Source organism: Myxine glutinosa, chromosome 3, assembly GCF_964187855.1.
Source record: "Myxine glutinosa chromosome 3, kmMyxGlut1.1, whole genome shotgun sequence".
NCBI classification, from domain to species: Eukaryota; Metazoa; Chordata; class Myxini; order Myxiniformes; family Myxinidae; genus Myxine; species Myxine glutinosa.
Genome location: NC_136263.1, coordinates 133,736,349 through 133,753,120, shown reverse-complemented (window position 1 = coordinate 133,753,120; position 16,772 = coordinate 133,736,349). Strand labels below are relative to the sequence as shown.

Below are 16,772 nucleotides of genomic sequence, written 5' to 3'. Positions count from 1 at the left end.
TATCTCTGAGGGCCTTTCACTCACTCACCGCAGGCAGGTAGGTGGTCTTTCTGTCTTCTACCGACTCCTCTCCGGCCTTGCTCCCCCAGCTCTCTCTGTGCTCTGTCCCCCAAATATTCCTACAGGTCGCACAAGATCTGCCAGCAACCCTCTGATGGTTAAACTGCCGAAATCTCGGCTCTCTGCTCACCTTCACTCTTTCATACCTCTTTTCTCCCGCCTGTGGAACAAACTCCCACACTCCCTTCAATCCCTCTCCTCCCTCCAGGTCTTTAAAACAGTTGTTCACCACCATCTCTTATCTTCCCCCATCCATAACCTTGATCTTTTCTACCCCCACTAATTCACCCCAGATCCACCTTGTTTGAAATTCCAACTTCTTTCCTGGAAATCCTGGCAGTGTCCATATGTTTATACCTCTCCCACCCCCCCTCCCCCCTTCACATGCCTCCCCCCCAAAGTCCTCTCCCTCCCACAGATCTCTCGATGTCTCCATGTCTCTCGGTCCCTGCTCTCAAATGTTGTGTTTGTGTCCTTCCCCCTCTCTCCCCATCTTGTCTACCGCTCCCGATGTTATTTGTTTTATGTGTCTGTTTGTCTTTCTGTGTGATTAATGTTCGCTCTTTCACGAGCCTCGATCTTGTATACAAAAAAAAAAAAAAAAAAAAAAATGCTCTGGAAAGTGACGTCATTTGCCCCAATCTCGTTTGTGTGAAAGTGAATTCTGATTTTTTTTTGTCTTTATCTGTCTGCATGTGTGCGTGATTTGCATCAGAGCTCCTCCACGAGCCCTAGAGCCTTCAAAAAGGAAAACACAAACTTTGGACATGTTTTTGGATCACACGTACTTTACTAATAAGTATGATTTCCCACAAATCTGTTTTTACTCTGCATGGGCCTTGATTTCTCGGAAGTTGTGTTGTTGACAGCCTCTGTAGATACACCTACCTTTGTGATGGGAAATTGCATTTAACTCAAGTATGTGGAAGAAAAAGGGTTTTATGAAGGTTTTTTAAACCTAATCTTCTTCCACAGTACCTTTTCAATAGATCTATCACTTATCTTTTTATCCTTAGAATTATGATAGAAGATACCAGTGGAGCAACAATTTACATCTTGGAATTGTAATAAAGTTATATTATAACTAAGAGAACTGAATACCAGTTCCAGGTTCCAACTGTTCTGCTCTGTGAAGCTTTTGATAGAGAATAACGTACTTGTTGAATAATTTTCTCAATTAAGTTTTTAATTATTTGGTTGATGTAATGTATTTGTACATCTCATTGAATTTCTTCATGTGTGATATTTTTGGGGCGTAGGTTCATATGTCTCTCCCAATGATCTTTTCAGCATTCTTTTTTCTTTTTTTGTAGACACAGTGGAGGCTCGTGGAAGGCCTAGTACATGTCGGTGGATAGGCGTTCAGGTGTGCCAAGCAAGGACTTTGTGTGATGGAAGATGTGCAGTTGTTTCATTCATTTGCCCAGCCCTTCATTTCCTGGGTTTGGAGGCCAACTTTGAGGATATGGGCTGTCCAAGAAAGATCATGGCTGATAGGTGAGACCCAGGAACTTGAGCGATTGAACTTCCTCAGGAGGATTAGTAAGAAAGTAGATGGGAGGGTTTGCCAGATGGTCCTTTCAGAGAAAGATAGCGAGAGTGTGGGATTTGCCAGGATTGAAGGACATAGTCCAAGTGTTTGACGAGCTTGTGATTTTGCCAAAGCTTGAAGAGATGGAAGAGCCTGCAGCCTGCCTACCTGAAGGATGACGGATGTCACGTCAGAGGGTGGAGTCATCAGCAAATAGCTAAAGAGGATTATCCAGAGAGTCAGAGAGATCATTGATGAAGATCAGGAATATGACTAGGCCCAGAACGCTGCCTTGGGGGGGCACTCCAATCTTGACAGGGAGAGGGGATGAAAGGATTCCGTTGAGTGCCACATGTTGGCTACAGAAGTAGAGGAAGTCAATTAGCCATGTGTGGCGTTGGCCTTGGATAAGGAGAGGAGAGAGTAAGGAGAGCAAGGAAAGCCACTCAAGATACGTCCAAAGAGATGTCCCTGATGTCATGTCTGATATTGAGTGCCTCCATCCATTGTTGAGATGCTCACTGACTGACTGCTCTTTGGCGTTCTCTAAAATGCACTGCTCACTGATTAATGTATTCGCAGAGGGCAAGGGGGGGAGTGGTTGGGGGGCAAGGGTTCCGCTCAAAGAAAGCACACTTCTTCATAAAACTCAATAACTCCCATCAATCTCAACTAACATTACTGAAACCACAAGCAACATTGAATACACGACACCTTATACAAAATCATGATAACAAATACGGGAAAACAACAAAGATAACCATTTATCACTTCCTGCCATAAAGAGTACTGAATTTATAAACACTAGGGCGTGCCCGTACGTGGGTGCAAAAAAACATGCGTGCAAACAACAACAACAAAAAAAAACTTTGAAACCCCGTGGCAGTAACGACCACAGAACCCCCCCTCTATTTACATGAAATGGTTTGGTCCATTCGCAAAGCCAAAGCGAACGGCCTGCGAGTACGGTAGAACCCCCCCCTCTATTTACATGAAATGGTTTGGTCCATTCGCAAAGCCAAAGCGAACGGCGAACGGCTAAATCGCCATAGCTCGGTAACTACTTCTCCGATTAATATGAAACCTTGAAAAGGCACATCCTCAGGTCCCCAGCAATATACCTGGCAAGTTTCAAGTATATCGGACCGGTAGTTGTCGAGAAACAGCGGTCACAGACAAACACACACACACACACACACAGACACACAGAGATTACTGGAATTATAGATAGATGACCCTTCGAAACTGCACACGAGAGTTCCGGAGATGACAACTCACTCGACTCGGGAGGATTGAAACATGACATACAAACATCACATCACAAGAGGTGGATTCATACAGACGGTATTGGACTTTTTGGGGCTGATCGATAGAGAGGAGCTCCTTATCCCTCCAATAAACAAATATTTACCTTTTTTTTTTTTATAAACCCTTTTCCACAATTCCTCCTTGCTGAAAGCCTTCTTTTCCATTGAAATTCTTTTGATTGCTCTGTGGCATATCCCATTCTCTGTTGGCCTTCTCCCTCACTATTTAAATTCACCAACTCATTCAACCTCGTTTTCGCCCACACAAATCTTCAAGCTTTTGCCAACAATCCTTAAAATTGTCATTTCTTGGTCTTCTTCATATTTATTAGAATGTGAAGGTCGGTGTATCTCCATACCTTTTTGACCCTTGGTTCATTACTTCCATCAAGGTCTAGATGGCCTAGAAGTACACACACTCAACTCTAAGCTGTCGAGCCTGGGTTCGAATCCCAACCCAGCTATAAACTGCCATTCCGGTGTTTCACAGGCAGGATGTTTCACAGGATGGATGTTAAACAGGAATCCGATCTGCCAGCATTAGTTGGTTGATGCTAGATACCACGGTGTCCTTCATGAAGAATCGGCGAGCTATTGCCGGCAGCATGAACAAATTCAGAATTCCTTTCATTCCACCATTTTCTCGTGCCTTGCTTCTACCTCTTCTCAATTTGAAGATTAAGTTTTTAATTTTCTTAAAAAGATTGTGGAGAGGTAATTTTGAAATAAGTGGGTAGTTGCAGATTCCTAATCATGATATTTTGTTTCTAGCTTGTGTCTTCTTCTGTTCTCCTATATGTCAAGAACAGCTGGAGTATGACCAGCTGAAAGTTTGTGACCACCATATGTTTGCACATGCATCAGTTCCCACCACAGGCTGATACTCTAGCTGTTACTGACGAGGTCTGGGGACAGACAGAGACAGGTGGACTGATACACCAGTAGTTTTACTTCTGGCTGCCAACTTTCTTGTGATTGAGATAGTTGTGTTGCTTAACTGTTCGATTTCTGGAATAGATGGGTCTCAAACTGTAATAATAATAATAATAATAATAATAATAATAAAGGAGTCTTATATAGCCCCCATCAAGCAGAGTAAACTACCCTCATGGCGCTTTACATTATCATGCGAATGCACACACACCGCACACACACACACACAAACCTACACACACACAGACACACCTTCACTCTTGCCCTATTCCTCTCCCTATTCCTTTCTGTAGCATCCAATAGGTCATTGTAATAGAATGCAACCATTGAAACCAAACAGATCACTCTTCGGCATATTCCTTACAGACTATAACTTGTGATTTTAGGAAGCACATTTTAAAACTTACTCCCAGCCCATCTATTCCATTTTTAACTCAACTGGACTACCGTCCAGTTGCGTTCATCACATACTGAACTCTCTGGCTTCCGTCGTCTGTCGTCGTTGTCTGTTGTCTGTCGTCCGTTAACTTTTCGACGTTAACACTCCAGCGTCCACAAATATCAACCGATTCTGATCAAACTTGACATGCAGCATCCTTACCCCCAAGGACCAGGTTGGTATTACATTTCAGCCCGATCTGTTAAAAAATGGCGGACTTAGGTGACCATTTTGTTTTTGGTCATGAAAACGACGTTAACACTCTAGCGTCCACAAATATTGACAGATTTTGATCAACATTAGAATGTTTAACCCTTACCACACAAGGTAGGTTGCTATTGCATTCCAACCCGATCCGTCACAAAATGGCCGCCATAGGCCGCCATATTGTTTTCAGCTCCGAAACGATGTTAAGACTTTAACGTCCAGTTTAGTTGAGTTCTGCTTCCCTGGAAGCTCTAGTTTGTATTGCACTGCCACCGCCCTTTTTATCAGGTTGAAACACGTGGAGCACTTCTTCTGACACTTGAAGTTGCTCGACTGTTAGGAGCTGCAGAAGGTCGTAATTGGGGACAGCAGGGTGAGGAACAGCAAGAGATGAAGATGGTGATAAGAGATGAACATCTGCTCCGACTCCTCACACCAATTGCCAAGTTGTACACAGCAAAACAGGTTCCCGGTTTGATGCACATGATTTTGTTGATGTCCTGAAGTTGATGTTTATGATGTTTCGGTGGCCTTGCAACCAAAGCTAACATGTGACAGATGGCCCTGACTACCGTTCGCTCTATTGCTTGATATCGCAGGCTGTTCGAGTGGTTTCTGAGGGTCTCGAATGTTTTGGAGGTGAAGGGTATATGGAGGAGACTGGAATCCCATGCCTTCTAAGAGACACACAGGTTCCTGCTTCTTTGTTGGTCTTTTTGGAATACAGTCGGACCCTGCTTATTCACAGGGTATAGATTCCTGGGAAATGCCGCGAATTGCGAAACCGCGAATGGCGGGGCATTGTTTCAATGGAAAAAGAGGGGATTGGTTCCTGAATCGTAAGAATCCGCGAATATCGAGGAACAAACCGTGAATGGCAAGGCAAAATCTGCAAATGGCGAGGCAAATCCCTTGAATGTCGGCGATAATCCGCAAATGTCGATGAAAATCCGCGAATGCATTCCGTGCCATTGTTTCAATGGGGAAAGGGAGACAGATAATTGCACTAATAGATACTGTGGTGTTTTCATTCTGTGGAGTAACTTGCGGGGATGATGTGTTATGCAGCTGGTGGGTTATCCCGTGTGAACGGTGGAGGGATATCACGTGAAGCTGTTCACAGTGTGAATGACGAGATATCCCGCGAAACATTGTTTACCTGTGAACGGTGGGATATCACGTGAAGCTATTCACAGTGTGAATGACGGGATATCCCACAAAAGCCAAGAAAATATGTGTGTTTTTGTTCATATGTGTGTTGTACCGTCCACCAATCAGCGATGACTCCATCTACATCTCACTGTCTGATAATATGGACCAACTTCTATCTACCCATCCCAACTCTCTCTTCCTCATATGTGGTGATTTCAATTGTCACCATGCCAGTTGGCTGGGTGTGGGTACCTCTCTCACCAGCCATGGCTCTTCAGCAAAGGACTTCTGCGACTCACTGGGACTGACACAATCTGTCAATTTCCCGACCCGGATCTCAGTCAACGGAGCATCTTCTCTTCTGGATTTGGTTATGACAAACTTCCCTGAAAATGTCTGCTGCTCTTCTTCTGCTCCAATCGGCTCATCTGATCATGTGCTTGTCAAAGTGGACATCTCTCTGACCATTCTCAGAGAGCCTCCTCAGCGTCGGCGAGTCTGGCATTTCACTCAGGCCAACTGGCACGGTCTTCAAGCAGCCATCAATCATCTGGACTGGTCTCCCATCTCTACTGCCTCTGACATCAACTCATCCTGGGAATTCTTTCAAAGTAAATTGCTCTCTCTCATGCACAGATTTATACCATCTCGTCTTCAGTTGTCATACCCTTCCTCCCGTCCATGGTACACGGAATCTTGTGGTGAGGCTGTTGCCCTGAAACAACTTGCTTTCGTCTCCTGGAAAGCAAATCCAACGGAAGGAAATCTCATTTCCTTTCACAAAGCCCGAAACAAGTGTGTGTCCACCCTCAGGAGAGCCAGGAAACAATATCTCACCATTCTCAAGACCGAACTGTCTTATCTGTCTCCCTCTTCCAAATCCTGGTGGCGTCTGGTCAAATCTGTTTCTGGTGTTTGTTCCCCCTCCATCCCCTCCCTCACCTCAAACGGCTTAACGGCTGACTCCGCACGTGAAAAAGCTGAATGCCTCAACTCTGTGTTGCCTCTAAATCTTGTGTCCCAAACCCATCCCTCTCTGTACCCACCATACCCAGTCGTACCCAGCTGCTCCTGGACTCTGTGTCCTTTCCTCCTGACAAGGTGGAAAAGTTTCTGTCAACCCTCGACTCTGATTCTGCAACTGGTCCTGACGGCATCAGCCCACGGGTCCTAAAATCATGTTCTTCTGCTCTTTCACTCCCTCTTTCTGTTCTCTTCACCCTCTCTTTTGCTCAAGGTCATCTGCCATCTGCTTGGAAATCAGCCAACATCACCGCTTTGCACAAAAAAGGTGCAAAAACAGATCCCAGCAACTACAGACCAATCAGCCTTCTCCCAATTATCAGCAAAGTCATGGAATCCATCATTGCTTCAGATATTAAATCTTTCCTCTTCTCCAATGGCTTGATCTCTGATCATCAATTTGGTTTCAGACCTGGTCACTCTACTCTGGACATGCTGCTTCTGCTTTCTCAACAATGGATGGAGGTCCTCAACGCCAAACAGGAAATTAGAGCTGTCTCCCTTGACATTTCACGTGCCTTCGATACGGTCTGGCACCCTGCTCTGCTCTCCAAACTCTCCTCCTTTGGTATCCATGGAAATCTCCACGCATGGCTGGCGGACTTCCTCTCTGGTCGTAGTCAACGTGTGGCCCTGAATGGGTTTCTCTCATCTCCTCTTCCTGTTCAGGCTGGAGTTCCCCAAGGTAGTGTTCTGGGCCCTGTGCTTTTTCTGGTCTTCATCAATGATCTCTCTCTCTTGAAAATCCTCTCTATCTCTTTGCTGACGACTCTACTCTCTGTCGCTCCATTCCTCATCCCTCAGATCGGCAGTCTGCAGCCTCCTCACTCTCTGCAGACCTGGACAAAATCACAGACTGGTCAAACAAGTGGAACATGTCTTTCAATCCTGACAAATCTCACACTCTTACAATGTCTCTCCGAAAGGACCGACTGGACAACCCTCCCATCTACTTTCTCAACAATCCTCTCCAAGAAGTTCTGTCGCTCAAGCTTTTGGGTCTCACTATCTGCCATGATCTTTCTTGGGAAAACCACATTTCCAAGCTGGCCTCCAAAGCCAGTCGCCGACTGGGCATCCTCCGTCGTGCGAAGTCCTTCCTTGGCACACCTGAGCTCCTCACCACATACAAGGCTTTCATCCGCAGCTCAATGGAATACTGTTCCCCCCTCTGGGCTGGTGCTCCTGCCTCACACCTTGCTCGGCTTTACGCTGTTGAGGCCAAAGCTTTCAGAATCATTGGAATCTCCTGCGATGTAGTCAACGCCGAGGGCCTTTCACTCACTCACCGCAGGCAGGTTGGTGGTCTTTCTGTCTTCTACCGACTCCTCTCCGGCCTTGCTCCCCCAGCTCTCTCTGTGCTCTGTCCCCCCAATATTCCTTCAGGTCGCACAAGATCTGCCTGCAACCCTCTTATGGTTAAACTGCCAAAGTCTAGGCTCTCTGCTCACCTTCACTCTTTAATTCCCCTTTTCTCCCGCCTCTGGAACAAACTCCCCCACTCCCTTCAATCCCACTCCTCCCTCCAGGTCTTTAAAACAGCTGTTCACCACCATCTCTTATCTTCCCCCATCGAAAACCTTGATCTTTTCTACCCCCGGTAATTCACCCCAGAGTCCTTGCAGTGTTCATATGTTTTAATCCTCTCCCACCTCCCCCCAAGTCCTCCCGATGTCCCTGCTCTCAAATGTTGTGTTTGTGTCCTTCCCCTTCTTCCCCCTCTCTTTTGTGTCCTCCCCCCTCTTTCCCCATCTTGTCTGCCGCTCCCCTTGTTTTTTGTGTTTTGTGTGTCGGTTTGTCTTTTTGTGTGATTAATGTTTGCTCTTTCACGAGCCTCGATCTTGTATACAAAAAACAAAAACAAAAAAAAAACGTGAAGCACAGTGCCACGAATGTAGAAGCAGGTTATGTTTGTGGCTCGCAGATGTTTTTTTGCGTATGTCCAGCCGCTTTGTGCATAGCTGGTGAAAGATGGGTTTTTTAATGTGTCAAGCTTGCGGCTCGTGAATTTTTTTTGCCCCTGAGAAAAACCTCGAATTCGCGGGACACGGCCGTGAATAGAAAAAAACCCGGGAATTTGTGGGACACTTTTCCGCGAATAGAGAAACAGGTCACATTTTATCAACCGTGAATACGCGTAACCCGAAAATAGCAGGGTCCGACTGTACATACAATTTTTGGAAAAGGAAAATGTGCATGCCTTTTATTTCATTGATGTTATATATTTGAGAGGTTGGTGGCCATGAGTGTTTTAAAAGTAACCCTTTCCTTTTTGTGAGTGTTATGGAAAAAGTATTTGGCAGTTTGCTGCTATAAAGATGTCAGTATAAAGTAATAATTACCTCCGCCACCAAAGGTGGATGGAGGTTATGTTTTCACCCCTGTCTGTTTGGCTGTTTGTTTGTCTGTGAGCAGGATATCTCAAAAAGTTGTGGACGGATTCGGACAAAACTTGGTGGACAGGTTGGGTGTGTGACAGGGATGAATCGATTAGATTTTGGTTCAGATCCGGATCCATATCCGGTCTATCAGTGGGATACCAAACATAAACTGTTCAGCCTGGCGGGAGTAAGCGCTCTACCGAGTGCAGTTCTAGTGGCTTATGATTATTCTTTGTTGCTTCTAGTCACGATATAAGAAAACCAATTTCGTCCAAAAAATTTGCTACATTTTTAGAATCTTGTTGCAGAAGTTCCTTTTCAATTGAAAAACTCCATGATGGCCGTCCAAATTCCATGATACCCACAGATGCAACCATAGGTGCTGCATCTCTCCTTAATACAACAACAGGCATTTTAAGGCCATTTTCCCTGCTAGAGCATGGGGGTTAGCCTTGCGGTCGTCATGGCAATCTTCTCCATTTTGCCCTATTTTCTGCATCTGCCCTTGTTCTTCTGACAGGGCCGACCTCGTTCTGACAGGGCCTCCCCTTGCCCGCATTTCTTCTTCCACCACCTTTAGCCAAATCTTTCTCGGTCTTCCCAGTCCTCTACTTCCTTCTACATTCATTTCCATCACTCTTCTCAACCAGTCACTTTCATCCTTCCTCAACACATGACCAAACCATCTCGACCTGTTTCTCTTCACAGCATCCATCACAGGCTCTATTCCCATCATCTTTCACAATTCATCATTTGTCTTCCTCTCTCTCAACGATACTCCGCACATCCACCGAACCATTTGCATTTCCACCCTTTCCAGCCTTCGTTGCTGCTCTACGTCCATTACCCATGTCTCGCTCCCATAAATCGTAACACTTCTCACACATGCAGCATAAACCTTTCCCTTCAGCTTCAACAACACCCCTCCTCGTCAGCATGCCACTCAGTTCCCGAAACTTCTTCCATGACCATCTCACTCCAGCAACCGTTGCTGAGTCTGATCCACCTTCTCCATTCAGCATGTCTCCTAGGTAGCAAAATGTTTTCACACCTTCCAGCTTTACGCCGTCTCCAAGATCCAACTCAACATTTCCTCCATCTGCAGCTCCCTCTGTGCACACCTTACACATGAATGTAGCTGCCACACTGGTTAATGACTCTCTCAGACCACTACATTTTTGATGAAGCCACTCAGCGCACATTGTACATTGAATGGAGTTCACTCCGACATCCTTCCGGCACACAGCACACGGCCACTTCCCAGTTCTTTCCACCTCACCACATGCTTTACCACTTGCCATCACCTTCGTCTTTCCGATATTCACCTTCAGACCTTTTGTCTCCATACATTCCTTCTACTTGTTCATCTTCTCCTTCAGTCCATCCATACTTTCTCCAATGAACACCAGATCATCTGCATACAACAACTCCCACGGTGAACTCTCCTTTACGTTCCGAACCAGCACCTCCATCACAGCTACAAATAGTAGTGGACTTAGTACCGACCCCTGATGCACTCCCACCTTCACCTCAAACTCACCACTGTTCCTGTCCTTCATCCTTCCAGCTCTGCGCGCGCTCTCGTACATTGCCATAACTTCTCTGATCAACCATTCCTCCACTCCTAACTTCCTCAATGCCCATGTCACTACTTCACGTGGAACCCTATTGAATGCTTTCTCCAGATCAAGAAACCCAGGAAACAACTTCTTCCTCTTCTCCATGTACTTCTCCTGCAACTGCCTTACAATAAAAAGCGTGTCTGTCGTTCCTCTTCCTGGCATAAATCCAAACTGCATTTCGTCGATCTTCACTTTCTTCCTTATCCTCCTCTCCAACACCCTTTCCAAGACCTTCATTCCATGCTCCAATAACCTTATCCCTCGATACGAGCCACATTCCAGGGGGTCACATTTCCCCTTGTATAGAGGGATGAGGGTACTCAGTTCCCAAGCCACTGGAATGTGGCCTTCTTTCACCACCAGATTACAGATCTCTTTCATTCTCTTCACACCCTAACTTCCTGCTGCCTTTAACATATCTCCCACAACTCCCGTCGGCCCTCCCGCTTTTGTACTCTTCATTGCTTTTATCGCTTCCTCAACTTCCTTCTCAGTTATCTTCTCTGCTGGTCCTAAAACTGTGTTACTCTCTATGATGCCATCCCATTCATTCTTTGCATTCAACAGTATTTCCATATATCTCTTCCATCTTCCTTTAATTCCATCTGGGTCCACAACGATTTGTCCCACTTCATCCTTCAAGCAACTCACCCCCATCCCATCACACCTCTCTTTTGCTATCTGCTTTGCAATCATGAATACCGTTCTCTGACCCTCTCGAATACAAGCGTTCTCCGAACATTTTCCTACATGCCTCCAGCGCCTTTGCTTCCTCTTTCTTTGCAGCCTTCTTGGCTGCCTTATAACTTTCATACTCTGCCTTTTCTGCCCCCGTACCCTTCGCCTTCTGCCACTCCTTCAACTTCTTCCTCTTCTCGTCAATCCTCTTTCCAACTTCATCATCCCACCACCATGTTTCCGAGTGCTTCGGTGGTCCTTTTGTCCATCCACATACCTCACCAACGGCTCCCAACGGACTATCTTTCATTGACATCCAACCACTTTCAAGCTCAACCACATCATCCTCCAACATACTCAGCCTCTCTTTTAATGCCTCCCTCACTGTCACCTCTTTCAACCTCCACACCTTCATTCTCAGTTGGTACTTCACCTGCCGAGCTCTGCTCGCACCTTTCACCCTTATGTCGCAGACAATCAAGTGGTGCTGTGAAACAGCCTCCTCCCCCGGGATCACCTTTGGAGGTGCCCCCTATCTCGCCTACGCACCATCAGGTAGTCAACGGTTGTTGTCGACCCACCTGATGTGCATATAACAAGCTTATTATCCTCTTTCTGGAACTGAGTATTACAAATCAACAAATCAGCTCCATCAGCAAACTCCAAAATCCTTTCACCTTCTCCATTCCTCACACCATATCCGTAACCCCCATGAACTCCCTCAAAACCATCTATACTCCTTCCCACATGCCCATTTAGGTCTCCTCCTACCACAACAACTTCCTCATCTTTCACGTTTTCCATCAGCTTCTCTATCGCACACCAGCACTTGTCCTCTTCATCGCTCCGACCAACCTGCGGAGCATATCCCGAGATGACGTTCACCAAGACCTTTCCAATCATAATTTTCACCATCATCAACCTTTCACTCACTCTCGTCACACTCACCACACTCTCTACAAACTCCTCAGAAAACAGAGACACCAACACCATTCACGCCTTCTGGGCACCCTTGCCACCCAAACTTGTGTTTCTGTCCCTGCCTTCCCTTCACCATTCTCACACCTCTTCCCTTCCATCTCGTCTCTTGCACACAACATATGTCCACTCTTCTTCTGACCAATACTTCCACCACTTCTCCTGATCTCCCTGTCATTGTCCCTACATTCCATGTCCCAAACCTCAGAAACCGATCTCCACGTCGGATATCAGACGTTTCGTCGTCATAAATGGAGTGATTTCCACCCTTGCTTCGATCGGGTTCCCCACCTTGAGTTTTGACGAGAGGGAGTGAAGACCCCCCACGGGGTACTTCGGGCTGTACCCTGCCCATATGTAATTGTAATTGTCATGGTTCTCTTTTTGAGGCAATGTTTTATGGCCGGATGCCCTTCCTGACGCAAACCCTTTTAGTCGCCACTTACGACACGGAGGGATACGGTGTACCTATTCTAACTCGGGGTACACACCAGGAGCATTTCTCCTTAATAACCACCTTTCGAGGCCATATTTCCCCACAAAGCGGGGGTTGGCCTTTTTCGGGCACCGTGGTTGTTGTTGTTTTTTGGTCCCCTTTTTGAAGCAATGTTTTACGGCCGGATGCCCTTCCTGACGCCAACCCTTTTTGCCGCCTTTAACGACAAACAGGGAATTACCAGTGAACTGGTACTCAATTAGCCGACCTCGGAAGGATGACAGGCTGAGTCAACCCCCCTGGCGTTAATTCAGCGATCGACCGGGATTCGAACCCAGGATCCTAGGATTCGAATCCCGGTCGATCGCTGAATTAACGCCAGGGGGTGAATTAACGCCAGGGGGTGCCGCCAGGGGGACAACTCCTTAATGAAGAGTGATATTTATCTTGGGTAACTTTATAACTATTTCAATGAAATAAAATGAGTATGTACATTAAATGCTTGAAAAATTGCCAGTGTGCCCCATTTATAACCTATTCGCCTGCAGTTATATCTCATAACCCCTTTCCCTCCCCGTTAAAGTGTTAATCTGATTTGTTTTTACCACAAAGCCAATTAATATCTGATTTTGCACAACTTTAACACCAAACCCTTAAATGCTTCATAATTTATTTTATTTTATTTTTGCAACACATAACAGGTTATTTTTTTTTAACCAAACGTCTTGATTTTTATTGTTGCTTAAAACGTAATGGCAAGAAAATGCATGACACTGTAACTCTAAATGGTGGCTGAATCATCAACCCCAGGTGCTGCCTATATGGGAAGGGACAACCAATGTTCTTGCGATGGATATGGTTCGTGTGTTGCACAAGTCACGAGGTGCAGTGCTGACACATTTCCTGGATCATATTGAGGTAAGGTATTGTGTTGTAGAGTCATCTTCCAATCATCCAACGCTATCAATTTCTCATACTCCCTTCCACATTTTTCCAGGAAGGTCTCTCTCATCATCTTCCCTCTGTTCTGAAGACTCCAGCCAATCAAGTTATCCAAGCCTCTCGCTCGGTTGTGGATTTTGCTCGCTGGGCGATGCCCGAGGATAAATCGGTGGGAACAGGCAAAAGTATAGAGGCCAACGATAAAGGAATCCTTCAAGTCCTTGAGTCCTCTGCAAGAAATCTTGCATACAGCTTTGCTCGTTGCTATGTAGGTAAGGCTTCTGCCTCAAGCACCAAAACAGAGGAAGACATTTACTTTTCTTGTGAAAGGAACTGTGGCAAGTGTGGCAAACATCTTGAGAATTAATGTGATCTAATTATGCATTATGGCTTTTACCTGCAACATGTCTTACCATGTCGCACACAGCACAGAGCTTCTTGTTGCTGTTGTTATTGTTGGAGTTGTTGTTGGGGATCGATTTTTGAAATGTGCATCATTGGCCACACCAAAATGACCACACCCACATCTGTCGCTTGACTCCACCCACCATAGAACCGAAACAAAATGATATGGCCGCCACATTGGTTTTCTGGTGGGCCTAACACATTAGGCCTGCAGGCCTCTGCTGATTATATACTGCTCGGGTTTGTTGCGTCAGATTTCCATCGGCTTTGTTTGGGTCAAGTGTTTATTCACAATGAGGGACCCCAAACAATCTAATCATATGTCGAATAATATTAAGGTTTAATCAAGCAAGTCAGAATGCACGGTAATCAAGCGTTACGTTATGTAATCGAGCGTTGTTATGCAAATTATTAAAAAACATAGCGTTATGTAATTTTTGAACGGCCCTACATTGGGGTTAAGCAATCCGTGATCGCGTGACGAATCGGCTCATTCAGATATTACTGGCCCGTTACCAGATTTGTCACAGGTTGTGACCATAGTGCGGTCATTATTGTTATTTTATAAAAACAAGACCGAAAGACTGACAGCGGTGTAGCCAGGCTTGTTTGATACTTTAGTTGAAGAGCAGAGTATGACCTGGGTGGAGATACCTGTTAGCAAATAATGTAAGTATTAAATTATTTTTAAGTACTCTAAGACTAAGCTCTGTTACCATGGAAGTGAAGAGATTTCATTGATACACTGGTTTATTCTATACGTTGGTCAGTTAGTCAATACTATCAAAGTGACCACATCACCATCCCGACACACACCACTGTGTGTGTGTTACGGAATGAGGTGTTTCACGGTGGCCGGAGTGCAAATCCTGCCACCAACCTCCTTGAGAGTGGACCCAGTGAGTTGGTACTCATTTTGCCGACCTCGGAAGGATGACAGGCTGGGTCAACCTCACCTGGTGTTAATTCAACAGCTGACCGGGATTCATACTCAGGACCATAGGATCACAAAGGTGATCCTGGGGGAGGAGGCCGTTTCACAGCACCACTTGGATGTCTGCGACATCAGATTGAAAGGTGCGAGGAGAGCTCGGCGGGTGAAGTACCAACCGAGAATGAAGGTGTGGAGGTTGAAAGAGGTGACAGTGAGGGAGGCATTAAAGGAGAGGCTGAGTATGGTAGAGGATGATGTGGTTGAGCTTGAAAGTGGTTGGATGTCAATGAAAGATAGTCTGTTGGGAGCCGTTCGTGAGGTATGTGGATGGACAAAAGGACCACCGGGGCACTTGGAAACATGGTGGTGGGATGATGAAGTTGGAAAGAGGATTGATGAAAAGACAATGAAGTTCAAGGAGTGGCAGAAGGCGAAGGGTACGGGGGCAGAAAAGGCAGAGCATGAAAGTTATAAGGCAGCCAAGAAGGGTGCAAAGAAAGAGGTAGCAAAGGCACAGGAGACATGTACAAAAATGTTCGGAGAACCCTTGGATTCGGAAGAGGGTCAGAGAGCGGTATTCAGGATTGCAAAGCAGATAGCGAAAGAGAGGTTTGATGTGATGGGGGTGAGGTGCTTGAAGGATGAAGTGGGACAAATCGTTGTGGACCCAGATGGAATTAAAGGAAGATGGAAGAGATATATGGAAATACTGTTGAAAGCAGAGAATGAATGGGATGGCAACATAGAGAGTACCCCAGTTTTAGGATCGGCAGAGAAGGCCCCGGTCACACATAGGCGGATATTTTGGCGACTACTGGCGACTGCCGGCGATCAAGATTTTTCGGCGACTACTGGCGATTTCGGGCGGTCAAATATGGTCAGGCGGCAGTATGGCGACTGCAGGCGGCCACATTGCGACTGCATTGCGACGACGCCCCGAGTGGGATGGCGACTGTTGAAGATCGACGACGACTGCATTGCGGATGCACGGCGGCAGCGTGGCGAAAGTCTGGCGGCTAGATTACGACCGATGGCGGATCGCGGCGACTGCATTGGGGCCGGGTGGCGGTTTACTCCGACGTCCGCAAGACTGCAATAAGACCGCCGGCGATTGGAGACGATTCACACAACTTTTTAAATCTTTATTTCTCTATTTTACATTTCACTTTATTCATTTCAATGATGTATGACATGAAGCATAAAGATGTTTGATGTACAATAAGAAAGTTAATAAAGATGTATCATTGTAATGTAATAATCAAACTTTTCTGCAGGGAGAGAGAATGGAAATAAAGTCCAACAAATTATTTCTACTGGTCCGAAGTCCCATAAATAAAGTTTCCAAAGGACCAAAGTCCCAAAAATAAAGTTCCCAAAAGTCCCAAGTCCAAACTATAAAGCCATATCCTTGTCGGCACCACAGGACCTCACTCCACGGAGACCCTCACACCATCCTGTCTTGCCATGGAATCGTGGTATGTCGTAATGCAGTCGCCAGGCAGTCGTATCTCTGTCGCCAATGGCCGTAACTCGGCCGCCACTAGTCCTACTGCTGTCGTCGTCAGTCTCCCATAGCCGCAGGGGAGACGTGGCAGTTCTTCTGTAGTCGATATGCAGCCGCAACAGTGTCGGCCCGTAGTCGGGAAGATGCCGCAGGAAGGCCGTATGGCATTCGCATCTCTGCCGTGCTAGCTGGTGGGGCGATTGTGGAAGACTATGAGCGACTGGGTTGCGGCCGCTTTAC

The 16,772-nt window shown here is 46.1% G+C and overlaps 1 protein-coding gene across 12 annotated transcripts in view; it reads left to right on the top strand.

The window, feature by feature from the left end:
* LOC137423202 (acyl-CoA dehydrogenase family member 11) overlaps nucleotides 1-16,772 on the top strand; it is a 78,658-nt gene that overhangs the window by 53,393 nt on the left and 8,493 nt on the right. For all 12 annotated transcript variants that reach the window (XM_068110090.2, XM_078774576.1, XM_068110091.2 and 9 more), the window contains 4 exons: nucleotides 4,766-4,942; nucleotides 5,077-5,169; nucleotides 13,558-13,665; nucleotides 13,745-13,961. In XM_068110090.2, the coding sequence (XP_067966191.2) occupies nucleotides 4,766-4,942; nucleotides 5,077-5,169; nucleotides 13,558-13,665; nucleotides 13,745-13,961 (595 nt within the window). The remainder of the gene's footprint in view (nucleotides 1-4,765; nucleotides 4,943-5,076; nucleotides 5,170-13,557; nucleotides 13,666-13,744; nucleotides 13,962-16,772) is intronic.